This window comes from Phaethon lepturus, unplaced genomic scaffold (assembly GCF_000687285.1).
Source record: "Phaethon lepturus isolate BGI_N335 unplaced genomic scaffold, ASM68728v1 scaffold5747, whole genome shotgun sequence".
Taxonomy (NCBI): Eukaryota; Metazoa; Chordata; class Aves; order Phaethontiformes; family Phaethontidae; genus Phaethon; species Phaethon lepturus.
In genome coordinates this window covers 54,167-69,369 of record NW_010552479.1, presented here as the reverse complement: position 1 = coordinate 69,369, position 15,203 = coordinate 54,167, and the positions used below count along the sequence as shown (strand labels likewise).

Here is a 15,203-nt window from a genome sequence, read left to right as displayed (position 1 = left end):
TTGGGGGGGGGGGGGGGAGCATAATTATTAGTAGGAATAACATAGATACTATCCTGCAACAACAAACACAATGAAATTATGGAAAATTCATAACACTTAAAAATACCTTACAACTTAACATTGTTAAGCTCCATATTTCTGATATTAAAACCTCTAAATTATCAAATTTGTTCTTCCCTTAATATTCTAAAAGTATTTGTGTTTTTTTCTTATGTGAAAGGAAAGCAAAATTTGAACTGTTTAAATGATTTGTGAAATGAAACATACAAGTTTCATCAGGCTTCACTGTAACATTACCCATGTTCTCTACCACTGAATTGCTCTTCATTCACATGCTCATCTCCACTTTCATTCCCTAATCTGCAGCAGAAATGCTGGAAAGTCAGTTGAATGCCGCCCTACAAATATGACTGAAAAATGTCAAAAAAAATCTCATCTCAACAAAATCTGGCTGTTCAGTACAGTCTGTCCTTTCCAGTGAGAACTTACTCTATAACAAGAACACCTGGCAATGGATTTGAATTAGAGACTAATCAGGTGAGGAAACAAGACTTTTTTTTTTTTTTTAATAAGCAAAGAAAGTTGAGGAATGCATTTTTAGGTCTTCTTTCCAACTTAACTGCAGACTAAATTGGTGCAAATCCACTGACAGCAACAATGCTGCACTAACCCTGCAGATGATGCTGGAATGCCAAACCCTTAAAGGTCAACCCATGTTAATTCATAGGAATTATTCATTAATACATTGGTGACTGAGAAATGGAAATCATAAAAAAACCCACTTCTTTTAGAAAGAGACAATGTGTTCAATGCCGCAGAGATTATCTTCCCCATTGTAAAAATATCCCTCTGTTGTAAAAGTATAAAAATAAACATCATAAAACTGCCAGAATGTTGAAGGCTTTCTCTATCACCACAAGCCAAAACATACAGTAACTGATATTTTTTCCTAATACTTTAATCCCATTCCTTTCAAAGTCTGGCACTTTTTCCATACATCAAACATTAATACCCTGGGAATGACTGTGAATACTGTAGAGTTGGTGGAAACTTAAAAAAAAAATTGTACAGTGAGAATGATTGTATCTCTGCTCCTTCCTTCCTCCCAAACGGTGCACAATTTGACAGCTCCCGAGAGAACTAACACTCATATTTTGCCAGGTTCTACTGTGAGTCTGCTTGGATCACTGGATTTCTGCTGCAGCAGGAATACAGATTAGGAAATTAAAAGCTAAAGTGTAGAAAGGCATACAAGTCTTGTGCACAGTTGGTTAGGTCCACTTTGGCAAAAATTATTTTCTTTACTAAAACAGAGAATAAGAGACTAAGAAACTCAAACCACAGAAGACTTAGAATTGAAATACACTCATGACACTACCTCAGACAGTCTCTCTTCCAAGGAGAAAAGATCCTGCAAAAGTGTGGCACTCCCCTTTATACAAAAGAATATATTAGTTTTTTCTACCACTAATCTATCTTTACATTACCAGTAGATTTAATGAAGTTTGCAGGTAAAGCTTGTTACCTTCATACTTCTATATTTTGTAAAGATGGACAAGTGACTGGGAAGCTCTAAAGTACTCAACTACTTTCCAGCATGAGAGCTCATAAAAAGTACCAGAGAGGACCGATTGCTCAGCACTTTGACATATGGAAGGGATGTTCTGTTATATTACAGCTCTACACAGCACCTCAGGCAGCGGAGCCCTGATGCTTCCAGTGGGTTTCCAGTTATTATGCTAATAACAACAGTGTGTGTTGGTCTTTTCAGTGTTCTTTTAAATGGCACTGGAAAGCAATCAAGTGAGCTTTCAACACTCACAAAACAATATTCTAAAAATGCTCTCATTTAGTAAGTACAACTTGCATCTATTCCCAACAGAATTTGTTCATATGCTTCATTTTCACAGAAGTCCTACAGCGAGTTGTATGGTATCATACAGATGGAGCTTGGAAGCTCAGAAGTGGTGCTTATGTGGCACTCCAAATGGACAAGATAATGAAGTCAATCCAAAAGATTCAGATAAGTTTTTATTAAAAAGAATATTCTAGTCTAAATCCTTTAGACTGCCTTAAAAACCTCAACATGCCATTTAGCAAATGACTGATTTTTTTCCTTTATGCATATATAAGTGAATTTGACTTGTCTTCACAAAACTGAAGATGTCACAGACAGCACACATGTAACCTTGAAAAAAATCCACTGGCAGACATGTCAGATGATTGTAAGTTTTTCTACATGATCTATTTCATGGCAGTCATGAGCATTAACATCACACATTAAATCAGCAATGAAATAATATTCTTCAACTATAGCTGGATTCTTTTCCATATATATCAAATACCAAACAACTAATTCCAATAAAGCATAATGAATTATAATAATGGATAAGAGAAAACCCAAATTAACCTGCACTTCAACTTAAACCCAAACTCTTAACCTTAACTTATTTGCTTCTTAAAAGTTTTTCTACTAACATTAGATCTTACTAATGATTTCCTACAATATGATTCTGATAATAATGGAAATTCTGAGGATTGTTAATGCTTCTTCAGAGTAGTATACACTTCATTTTACAAACAAAACATGAAAGAAAGCCTTTAAATGACACCCACTGCATTGGTGGGGGATGTTGCACACCTGTCTTGATGAGTATGGAGAAACATAATACATTGGCCCTTCCCAGGAGAATTACTAAGTTTGGTCTCATTTTTATTCAGTCTTTGCTCAGGCAAACTCCCCAAAAAGTGTTCAATTGCCCAAGATTAAGTTTTAGCTTTGCAGTGATAAAAGCAGAACTCAAGAACAAACTGTCACTTGAAGCAAAAATTTACTCTCACAAGTAGTTCACTCAATTTAGTACTGCAATATATACGATCACTTATAACCAAGGACAGTTGTAGAAAGTCACAGTTTTATACAAAATGAGCACACTCCTAGACTTAACCAGGTAGATGGCAAGAAGAGACAAGCAAGGAAAATAGGACTGAATGATGCATCCACTGCAAAACACAGTGCTCCATTACAGAGTACTGGAATGTAGTATCTTTTATCTTGGTTTGAAAGTGATGGCATAATCATGACACCAATGATGGTTTTCTATATAAGGATTATTAAAAATTAAATTTCATCACAAATTTATTCCATTCAAATAATTACTTATTGCTTTGAATACTCTACAGTAGAAATACATGCATGAAAAGCTCAGATAATTTTCTCTCTCCTACCTCTGGGTACTTCTGATCATATGCAGTTTCTTTTTGATTTTCTTTAGGTTTGAGAAAGAACAGGCAAGGAAAGTACATCCATCCCTCTGAGGCAATTGCAAAAGATTGTGTATGCCAGTCTACATCTATGTAAATACCAACATTTTTGGAAACTGGAAAGGGAATTAAATGCTGGTGCTTTTGTCCTCTTTTTCCCCAGAGAGACATGGCAGCATTGATCCTCTGCTATAAGTAGGATTTTCTGGCATCTTTCCTCCACAGCTAAATGTTTTTCCCTTGGTGAAACAGCAAATCACTTTTGTTGCCTAAAAGACGGTACTGGCACAATTGGATAACACAGCTTTTTTTGTACAGCTGCTGTGATAGTCTAGAAAAGGTTGTTTGTCAAAACTAGCCTACAATACACCAAAAATGTTATGAATAATATATGAACATTTCACTGATGAAAATTACAATCGTCTTATATAATACGAATTAGATAATCAGCAGCTTCTCTGTTCCAATTATCTAAATAGTGTTTTCTCATGATTTGTCCAACTTTTAGTGCACCTAGCATATGCAGCAGGTTTTATTAACAGAGCCCTACCCACAGGAATAGTTCCTAGCTGTCTTTAATCATTTTCATGACATTCTGCCAGTGCTAACAAGCTTTCCTAGAATATTATTATCTTATTCAGATTTCTTCTTTATCTGGTATTCCTTTCTTACCCTCCCTTGTGAGCCTACAAGATGGAATGCTGATATACAGTACAGACTGAAAGCAAATAGCTTAATTTATTCAGGGATTAATAGAGACATAAAATTTAGCATTACAAGTTAGGTTACATTACAAGGGAGACCTTCTAATTTTCTACAACTACCTGAAAGGGGATTGTGGTGAGGTGGGTGTCAGTCTCATCTCCCAAGTAACAAGTGATAGGACAAGAAGAAACAGCCTCAAGTTGCACCAGGAGAGGTTTAGATCGGGTATTAGGAAAAATTTCTTCACAAAAAGGGTTGTCAAGCACTGGAACAGGCTGCCCAGGGAAGTGGTGGAGTCACCATCCCTGGAGATATTTAAAAGACGTGTACATGTGGTGCTGAGGGACATGGTTTAGTGGTGGACTTGGCTGTGCTAGGTTAACAGTTGGTCTTGATGATCTTAAAGGTCCTTTCCAACCTAAAGGATTCTATGATTGAGTTTAACAGACATGAAAATAAATTCACAGTCATGAAAAATGACTTATTTTCCTTCCACCCCCCTTTTTTTCCTGGGTTATTTCTCTACACCACATCTGCCTGTGCATTGCCTCAGGAGGACATGATGCATGGAAGCTCTAAAATATGAGCAAACTGCTCACCCTGACAACTTGATTTCTTGTATGTTCACACTCAGGGTGAAAATATAATCAAAACCACACCAGGTATTTAAGGAAACAGAGCATCACCTTAGGTCTTTCATGGGTCTTTGGACTTTGGAAAGGATAGAGATGTGTGAAGTGACAGAGCTCCACCTCCTGATTTTGATGAATCTATGAGACGTGCTTAGTTTTATGCAGGAAACATCTGCCAAAAAAACCCCCTTGATTTCTCATCTCACAGTCAATACAGTGTATTAGAGCATCAAAGACACTGGACCCATGGCCAAACCAGTTGGTTATCTAACTTGGAACAAGTAAGATGACACCAATAAAGGGCGAGGAATCCAGTTACGAGGAACTGCAAAAAAATAAGTCATGTCCTACAGGAAGAAAACATGCATGGAAAGGCCTCTGCAACCTGAGGAACAGCTTTGTTTTGAGAGCCTTGCGTGCGATGAATAAAATGAGCTAGAAGAAATAAACGTCAGTTCTTTCTGAGCTAAAAAGACGGGTCAGCAGCTTATCAAAACCTATTAGTTCTTTCAGTCCAATTACATTTTGAATAAACACACCCCATTTCCATTGTGTTTCTCAATGAATGATTCTGCTATTTTCTTTCAGGAATAAACTGAATCAGGCACTGCAGGCAATTAACTCAATAAATGACTACCAGCGAGAAGCACTGATGCTGTTTCCATGCTAATCCAAGACTTGCAACAAGCTATAACAGCACTCATTGAAACAATGGTGGAAGTGCAGATATGTTCTTATCTCAGTAGCACCTTCACCCACTGATACAGCCCTGTGACACTGAAGGGTGACAAATGCTAACACTGCAAAGCAGCGTCTGGCCCTGTATGGGTGCATACCCAATAAGAATCTAGTGTAAGTAACTTCTGCACTTAATAGCAATCATCTTTCTAGATATTGACATTTTTGCTCTTTCCTCTTTAAGTACAGGTTGACAGAACTGAAAAGGGTTGTGAGAATTTCCCTACAAATTGCTCTCTAAAATGGTTTGAGTGTCATCTCTGTTATTCTCTAGAGACTTCCATGTGTATCCTGCGTGCCAGTACAATCACAGTGCTGATGAAAGCTACATTTTTCCTTCAGCCTTCAGTTATAGAGTGGATCCTCTACAAACCTGCATAAGAATTTGGGACTGCCCTCCAACAGCCCACCAGTCCTTTCAAGAGCCGAGGGGAAATACTGTCTCTGGAATCACAACTCCAAGGTAAAATGTACAGTGGGAAACAAGCAACCCACAGAGCTGGAGTTTTCTAAACCCAGGGTTGAAATAAATCAGACTCTTACTGAAAACATGAATATTCACATACACAGGACACCCCGGTCACTGCAATTCAAGTCCAGGATATATTTGTTACCCCCAGAAAAGCAGTTGTCTAAGAGCTGCTAACTTTCACTTCTTCATGGTACTATATCTACAGGTGAAGTTTTATGACAATACTTGCCTCATACTTCTCTTCATCAGAGAATTATCCCTTCCAGGCCCCAAATTGTTTGGGTTTTTTTTTCCATGAGTATTTCACAGAATCACTAAGGTTGGAAAGGACCTTCAAGATCACCAAGTCCAACCGTTAACCCCACACCACCATACCCACTAAACCATGTCCCCAAGTGCCATGTCCACACGTTTTTTGAACACTTCCAGTGGTGGTGACTCCACCACCTCCCTGGGCAGCCTGTTCCAATGCTTGACCACTCTCTCTGTAAAGACATTTTTCCTAATATCCAATCTAAACCTCCCCTGGCACAACTTGAGGCCATTTCCTCTTGTCCTATCACTAGTTACTTGGGAGAAGAGACCAACACCCACCTCACCACAACCCCCTTTCAGGTAGTTGTAGAAAGCGATAAGGTCTCCCCTCAGCCTCCTCTTCTCCAGACTGAACAACCCCAGTTCCCTCAGCCGCTCCTCATCAGACTTGTGCTCCAGACCCCTCACTGGCTTCGTTTCCCTTCTTTGGGCATGTTCCAGCACCTCAGCATCCTTCTTGTAGTGAGGGGCCCAAAACTGAACACATTTCAACATCTGAAGGACAAAAATCAGGCTACCTCGGCTTGGCATGTGAAGACCCTACATCAACAGTGGAATTGGAGGCAGCAAGTCTCTGAAGAGCAGCAGGAACAGTTAGAGCAGTAATGATAGGCTCTGGAAAGGCAGTTCTCTTTCTGGTTCTAGTATTTCTGAAAATACTATGCATAGCCCCCTGCAAAAAAAGGAGCGTGCTATCCCCAAGGTGCCAGAATTTAAGATCAAAGAGAAGAAAAAAGAGCAGGTAAGAGAATCTTATGGTATCTTGTGGAATGAGTAGTGGGCAACTTATAAAAGGTTTGAACTAACAGTTTTTCAAATATTTATATACATGCTCACACATATGAAGACACAAGTCGACTGTGACACTATTTACAATGCGCTTAGCAGAAACATGGCTTTGCCAGAATTTGCAGTATTGAACGTCTTTTTTTTTTTTAAGTGGCCTTGCATAAGGTTTCACTTTGTATACACTGTTTAGAAAAACCCTAATTGTATTTTACACTCACGTGATAAGAGAAACATCTAACACCTGAAGCTTGTGCTAAACATCAAGTTGTGGTTTTTCCACAGTCTTTACTGAGGATAGGACCATTTACCTTCACCCAAGACTTATCACGGATCATGCTGGATTTGATAACACTTGAAAGCTGCTAGAAATTCTTTACATCCCCAACTTCCCTCCTTCCCCTCTACAAGATAAACACTAGTTCAGTCACAGTATTTGCCTTCAAATTAATTTAGGGACATCCTATGGCCTATACAATGAAATAAAAATAAAAATAATCAGACTACATAACTATAATGGTTCTTTCTTGCCTTAAACTTAGGACATCTGCAAGTTACTGTCCCGATACATAATCTTATTGCCTCCTTAGTACTTGTAAGATTAATTGCACTGCACTTCAGCCCGAACAACAGAGGAAATATTGTTAGATCGTCCAATCTTGTTTTATTAATAAAGCCACTTATAGATACTACGTGGTTGCATTTGAAGAGTTGTCCTGATACTGTCCGTGTATCTGGTTGGATAGCTTTGTTTCTTTTTGCATAACCCTACTCACTAAAGACAGTTATTATATCAAAAGCAAAAAGATATCCAAAGGAAATAAAAATTCTGAGTCTTGGCATAGACATCCATGTCAACATCACTTAAGACTCTTACCTGGCAAAGGACACCCTAAGATTTCCAGTCTCATACAGATGCTACCTTCTTCGAACCAGGACCGAGGGTTTATACGGATATAACGTGCAACCAGTGGCACCGGCAACATATTGAGAACTGGGATCTCTTTCTCACTGTTTCCTTCGAAAATCTATGCAGGCCAAACATACGAAAATGGCAAGATCAATTCTTCAAAAAGCTTATAGCACTTCTAGTAAAAGAAACAAATGGAGTCACCTGGTACAGCCCCAGGTTGATGGTAGCTCAGGCCAGAACTGCTCTTCAAAGAGCACAATCCCCCCGTGACCCTCAGAGAGGGCAAAAGAGCCGGAGCTCCACACCCTCTCTCTGGCAATAGGCACCTCATGGGCATGAGATGTCCTCAGGGATCAGCAGACTGATGCTAACCCTTGCATGGGCCATGCAACAAGAAACATACCTCATCAGAGGCAAAACCACTGCCATAGGCAGACGTGCAGATTTGTCATATAGGATATTCTAGGTCCCTCTCTGTATTATGTGATTCGCTCTTAAAATTAGTGGGACCACTGAGACACATTGCCTTCTAGTCTTACACCGACTAATCTGGCAAATGAAAACTCCACGTGGACAGCCCTCACTTTCCCACATCTGCTCATCTTCATAAAACGTCTGTTTTGTGATACTCACCACATCTCCAGATTCATTTCTGACAGCAGTCCATGCATGACTGTCATTGCTCACCAATACTCTGTAAGAGGTCACCCAGTTACTCCTTGAAAAAGACAAAGAGTACCTAAGTTATTTTTTCATAACTTAGAATGACCGCAAAGTATGTTTAATGTGATAAAGCTTGTAAGACTGCTAGCAATGGAAATCCCCCTTGGCAAAGTCCTGTCAACACTTGGCTGAAAGAGTGACATGCAAATCTAGATTCAACAGATAATTAAAAAAGCCTAGCACATAGAAACAAAAAACCAACATGATAATATTCTGGGATTCCAGGAGGTAAGGCATTACTGTTTTCCTTTCCTTTTATACACAGATTTTGGGATAAATGGCTTATCTAGAACAGATATACCCATCATTCTAAAACCTTACCTTTTCAGCTACAGAACATTTATTATTTCTGCTATTATTATCAGACAGGATAAAAAAAAAAAATCCTCTAGGAGGAAAAATCCATGAATTTCAGTCATCAACATTTCCATTTCTTCCAGACTGGAGCCTGCAGTCATTCTTGTATTTATCAGCAACAGATAGGAACACAGAGACAATTCTGCCTCTGCACAGGAGAGTCCAATTGATCACAGTACCATTGCTCTACTACAATATCCAGATCAATCTTCGGTAGGCTGATCTTTCTAGTGGCCTGTTATCTGATTTACAGCAAAATCCCCTTTAATCTAAAAAAGCCAAATCTTTATTCATACTTAAATTATACCTGGTCTGTATTCAGCTAAAGAGCAGCACTAGGAGAAATAAAATGCTGCTTCCTATATTCTGAGTGAAGTTAAAGCTATGTAGCTTTTACACTCTCTAGGCATTCCCCATGGTAATGTATATACAGCTATGGAGAAGGTAATGTCCTGATTCTCCTCTCATATTTATTGGTTTGAAAGGACAGCAGTAATTTATTTTTCCCCTAACACCTTCCTGGTTTCAATAGGCAGTGACTTGGAGGAGAGTTGTGGCTTGGAGGTATCTTTGTACTGTAAAGTCAGTCCAGAATGATTAAATTCTGTTTTCATGTAGATAAACTGATCTTGCATAGCCAGAAGTCCTCTAAAGCAGTCATTCTTGAACAGGGGTTCTTAGCTAAGCTACACAGTCAGATTGCTGGCAGTGAAACCAAAGTAAAGAAAACTTTTGGGATGAGAAAGAGAAATAGAGGCAATTTGGGACGGTAATGGAAGAAGCAGCTGAGCATATGGATTGGAGATAAGGGAGTACCCTGGAAGGACAGGCATACCTAAGAAAAACCTCCCCTTGTACTGCACCCATACAAATACAGCTTTGCTTGCTTTCCTTTCTTTTAAACTCAACAAATAATATGAGCAAACTACCTACAAACACACACATTGACTCCCCTGTGCTTATGTTTAAAGGGACAAACTAACCTTTATGTGTTTACTGAGAGGCTTCTGGTGACAACCAAAAAAAGGGATAGGGGTGAAACAAGAGCAAATTCATCAGCCACAAGATCAGCACAAGTCACCCAGCTTCATCTTGTACAAAATAGTGACCTTCAGATAACACCTAAGTCAATGCATGGCAGCAGAAAATTTATAACCTTAGATTTCCATCTGTTATTTCATTATCAGAGTAACAGTCATCCCACTTACACAAAACTGATGTTCAGACTTACAGTGACACCTAAACCCAAAGATTAGGTGTTTAGTAGAATTTGGAAAAGCGCTTCTGTATGTAGTGTACTAATATCCCCCAAAGTAAAAGATGAGGTATCGAGATTTTGAAAAAAATGATTGAACAAACACAGCTCTCTCTTACACACTAAACCATTCTTTTGCAAATCTTTCCCCAGCCTTCTTCATTGAATGGATTTTGCCATTCATGTTATTTTAAATGGAAAAATCTTGACTATTGCCAAACTGAACTTTTTATTATTGCATTGAAAAGATGAATACATCTATCACTTGTAATGCACACGCTACTTCAACACTTGTTTAACAACTTTAAGAAGTTAGCAACGCTCTGAAAATACTAATTGTTTGCCTGTCAGTGGAAGATCTGCTGGGTTAGGGGATTTACTGGAGACCTGTGAAGTGCCATGCTGGCATCTCATGAGGGTGGTGAAACACTAGCACAGGTTGCCCAGAGAGGTGGTAGATACCCCATCCCTGGAAACAATCCCCATCAGGCTGGACGGGTCTCTGAGCAACCTGCTCTCGGTGGGGATGTCCCTGCTCACTGCAGTCCCTTCCAACCCAAAGATTCTACGAACTCAAGTCTTCATGGCTGTGAAATGATATACAATAAAATAGATAGTGACTTCAGTGTGCTATGTATTTCTACTAACTCTTGTAAAGTACTTTACTTTCTTCCCCTCAATTATGCATGATCAGAAGTTGAAGGAAGGCACAGTTAATTCTAGCAAAGATGGAAATTAGGAATTTTGGAAATGGCCAACATCAAAACTCCAAGAAGAGGAAAAATAGCTTTTTCTGATTGAAAAAGAAACCAAGCTTTAGAACAAAATTCATGGGTTTGAATGTGTACATATTCAGTGTATATAAAATGGTGTTGTTTTTTTCCCCCCTTTCTTTTTGTTTTGTTGTTGTTGAGAGTTTCATCGTTGTTTTAAATATTCTTGGTCACTTTTCAAAATCAGGTCAAATGACCAAAAGAGGCAATGTCACAAACCAAATAGCATGGATGCTTCTGAAATATTACAGAACTTTTTTCACTTCAATTGCACAAATAAGGTTAGGAGGGCAAACACAATACATCCATATTCATTACTCTACACCTGGAAAAGAAATTAAACCAGAATTAAACACATAAAAACAAGACAACAGTGGACATTCCTTATAATTGAGAATTTTGTAAGAAAATCATGGCACATATAGAAAGATTTTAAAAGAACCAGCTTATTTTACTGGCATGAGAAAATGTTGCTGTTACACTAATATTTCCAAGCTAGGACTTATTTACCAGATTTTAATTTTCTAACTCCCTACAGTTACAAAGGTTCAAATTCTCCCAAAGGAAAATGTAGACTAATCAGTCACACATATTTTATCTTGAGTGATAACAAGTAACATGCTTTTCAGAGGCAGTCTGCCAATTAAAATACAAATGAAACTACATCCCATCTTGTACATTTGGAGTACAGGAGGACTACAGAGCATCCCAAGAGGAGATAAATCAGCATAATGTATTGGGTCACACACTGCATCCTATTTACTGTGCTTGCCCATAAGGAACAAGCATCTATTTTGTGTTTGTTGAGATGCAGAATAAAAACATCACAGGTGACCAGATTCTTCTCCCACTGGCACTAAATGCAAAACTGCCTCTAGGTGCTTAAATTCTTCCCCCTTTTTTCGAACATCATAAAAATAAAAAGCTTCTGCCAATATTAAGGCTGCTGTAAATTCAGATTCCTCTCAGAAATGGCATTTTCTGCCTTGAAATCACATTCGCCACGGTGGGGAAGGGGAACACTGCATGCATGCATGTGTTCAGAGTATTTGGAAAACTAGTAGAAGCTAATGCACAGGCCTTCTGATCAGGCAGTTGAGTATTTTTAAGTCCCAGATACTTCTACAGATACAAAGAAGCAGCAGAACATTCAACATACTAAATCTTCCTGAAAGCTGCAGATTTTCTACACATGTGCGGCACAGGTCTGATGTTTCCAGGAAGCAGATGGATGTGTTGCACGGGCTCGAATCAACAGCCAGTCTGTTTACAGTAAGCACAATTCCTGGAATTGCAGAGTTTAATACATACATGGTGCTCAGTTTATTCACGTAGACATAGAAATCTAAAGTTTTCAGTGAAATCTGTCACAGAAACAGGACAGCTAGAGCAATATCTTGTGCTAGAAGAAGTATTGGGGAATGTCATCTGTGTTGTTACCTGATGACAAGGAGATCCATCTCACTGGATTGGGGACTTGCAGCCATTAATTTCTGCAGCACAGCACATCAAATCTTTTCGGGGCCCATCAGCATTGAACAATAAAGCTATCTAAAGAAAGCCAAGAGCAAGCTATAAAGCTTTACAGTACTTAGAATGTCCCTACCGTTGTTTTAGAGGGGCTCTTCTGAATTCACTCTGTAAAATCTCCCTGGACTTACTATTATATTCCTCAGACAATACCATGGATATTTGTTAGTTTCACAGAGTCAAGGAGACATAATTCAGGGACAGTCCTATGCCAGCATTCAGAAAAGAGTGCATTAATTATCGAGCTCTTTCTTGGCAGGCAGCTAGGCAATACAGAAGTTACTGCATGACAGTATCTTCAAAAGTATTCGAGGTTACCTGTAGTTCACCATGCTCTAGCACAAAGTGCTACTTATATGACTGCCTCACGATTTTCATCAATGCTAGAAAAGAATCATGAGATACAGATTTGACAGGAATCATTTGGATTCAGATGTTTCCCATTAATAATCTTCTTTAAAATATATGCCAGCTTTATCTCTTCAGGAGAAAACCTATCTGAAAAAGTTCAGTATCTATTGCCAAGATTAATCAACTTGTTGCACAGAAAGTAAATGGAAAAATCGGAATATGATCCAAATTCTCTTAATGTGGTGGATTTTTAAATTATTATTAATGAGTTGGTTTTAATCTGTAATGCATTATCTTTGGAGAAGGTTTATTTAAACATCTTCGATTTTAAATTCGATTTCTTATTATGCATGGGAATGTCCAGCTTGTCCATTTCCACCCAAAAAAGACAAGCTGAGGGATTAAGTGACTTGTGCCCAGGCTCAGAGAAGAAGTGGTCAAAGTGAGTCAAAGTGGAGAATTGAAAGCAGGTATCCTACAACCTAGGCAAGTTCCTGTCCAGAGAATCAGCTTTTTGTTATCTACCCACATCATCAGGCTACTGACTGTGGGGAAAGACATCATGACAGCACCAGAACAAAACATCTTTTGCCTTCCCCAATATAATTTTCTTACTTTTCTTGTGTTAGACACATAGATGAATCCCAGCTCAGCACAACACACAGCAAGTGCCAAATGAGAAGTAGTGGAGAGATGCCAGGCATTTGCCTGCCCAACCTTCAGCAAGCCAGTAGATCGGCTGAGACTTCTGACTATTTGGATATAGTTTTATTTTATTTGAACAGCATCTGCTGCATACAATATTTTAAGGGCAAACTTCTCAATTATGGAAAGCTGAATAAGCAACAAGTGAGATAAATCTGATACTCTTATCCTAGTCTCCAAGGATGCTTTTCCACATCACCAAACCCCCACATGATTTGCAATAAATGAGGAAGATTAGCAGGTGCCAGTCAGCAGAAGCTCAAGCCCACAGTGGCAGTGATGCTGGGGATGAGACTAGCAAACATTGCCAGAGTTCAAGTTAGCATCATCTACTATGGACCTGACTCCAGCTGACAATATTATTCTTCTACAATCATGATAATCTGATTTTTCTGCATTACAAAACTCCAAATTAATAGAAAATAGAAACAGACAGGGACACAAATGAGGTGCCAGTCAGCAGAAGCTCAAGCCCACAGTGGCAGTGATGCTGGGGATGAGACTAGCAAACATTGCCAGAGTTCAAGTTAGCATCATCTACTATGGACCTGACTCCAGCTGACAATATTATTCTTCTACAATCATGATAATCTGATTTTTCTGCATTACAAAATTCCAAAATTAATAGAAAATAGAAACAGACAGGAACACAAATGTGTATCCTCCAATAATATATAAACTGACAAGCCAAAATACCTGAAATAGCAGAATCTCTACCAAAAAAACTAGGCAAACCTTAGATAAATCTGTAATCGTACAACAGAATCAGCATGCTGGAAATTAAATGGCTTTCTACTTGAAAAAGTAATTTGTATTCTCATGCAAGTAAATAGAAAACCATTAATATTAATGTTCTATAATAATATTTATGCTGATAAAATTTTAAATCACTCACTGCCCAACAGTTTCAAAACCAAGCCAAGTCAAAAAATGCTCAGTCAAACCACAGGTAGCCCAGCAGGTTTTACAAACTAATTAAAATAAATATGATTTAAGAGATGGAACTTGACTAGCAAGCAAGGGTATTTTTTTTTAATAATTGAAATCTCTAAATGTTTAAATTTTAAAACTGTTTCTAGTTTAAGAGATGGAACTTGACTAGCAAGCAAGGGTTTTTTTTTTAATAATTGAAATCTCTGAATGTTTAATTTTTAAAACTGTTTCTAGTCGACTTAAATTAATATACTGCTGTGAAATCTGGATTTCCAGAAGCCTTATGAAGAAAAGCTCAGGGCCAGAATTCCTCTTGCTCAGAATGAATTAAGCACAGATTTTTTTCAAAGCTCTCTTCTCAGTGAGGAGTTGGGGTTGCAAATGCATTTCACACCCAACAGGCTGCTACTTACAGCCACTTTTGAACAAGATTTTAATCTCTGACTTTCTGACAGAATCATTAAGATTGGAAAAGACCTTTAAGATCATCAAGTCCAACTATCAACCCAACATCACCATGCCCACTATACCATATCCTGAAGTGACACGTCTACATGTTTTTTGAACACTTCCAGTGACAGTGACTCCACCACCCCCCTCGGCAGCCTGTTTCAATGCTTGACCACTCTCTCAGTAAACACATTTTTCCTAATATCTAGTCCAAACCTCCCCTGGTGCAACTTGAGGCCATTTCCTCTCGTCCTATCACTGGTTACTTGGGAGAAGAGACCAACACCCACCTCACCACAAC

The 15,203-nt window shown here is 38.5% G+C and overlaps 1 protein-coding gene across 1 annotated transcript in view; it reads right to left on the bottom strand.

Annotated features, from left to right (window-relative positions):
• CPXM2 (carboxypeptidase X (M14 family), member 2) overlaps nucleotides 1-15,203 on the bottom strand; it is a 78,258-nt gene that overhangs the window by 20,601 nt on the left and 42,454 nt on the right. The window contains exons 4-5 of the mRNA XM_010291220.1: nucleotides 8,459-8,543; nucleotides 7,790-7,940 (exon numbers count right to left, since the gene is read on the bottom strand). Of these exons, the coding sequence (XP_010289522.1) occupies nucleotides 7,790-7,940; nucleotides 8,459-8,543 (236 nt within the window). The remainder of the gene's footprint in view (nucleotides 1-7,789; nucleotides 7,941-8,458; nucleotides 8,544-15,203) is intronic.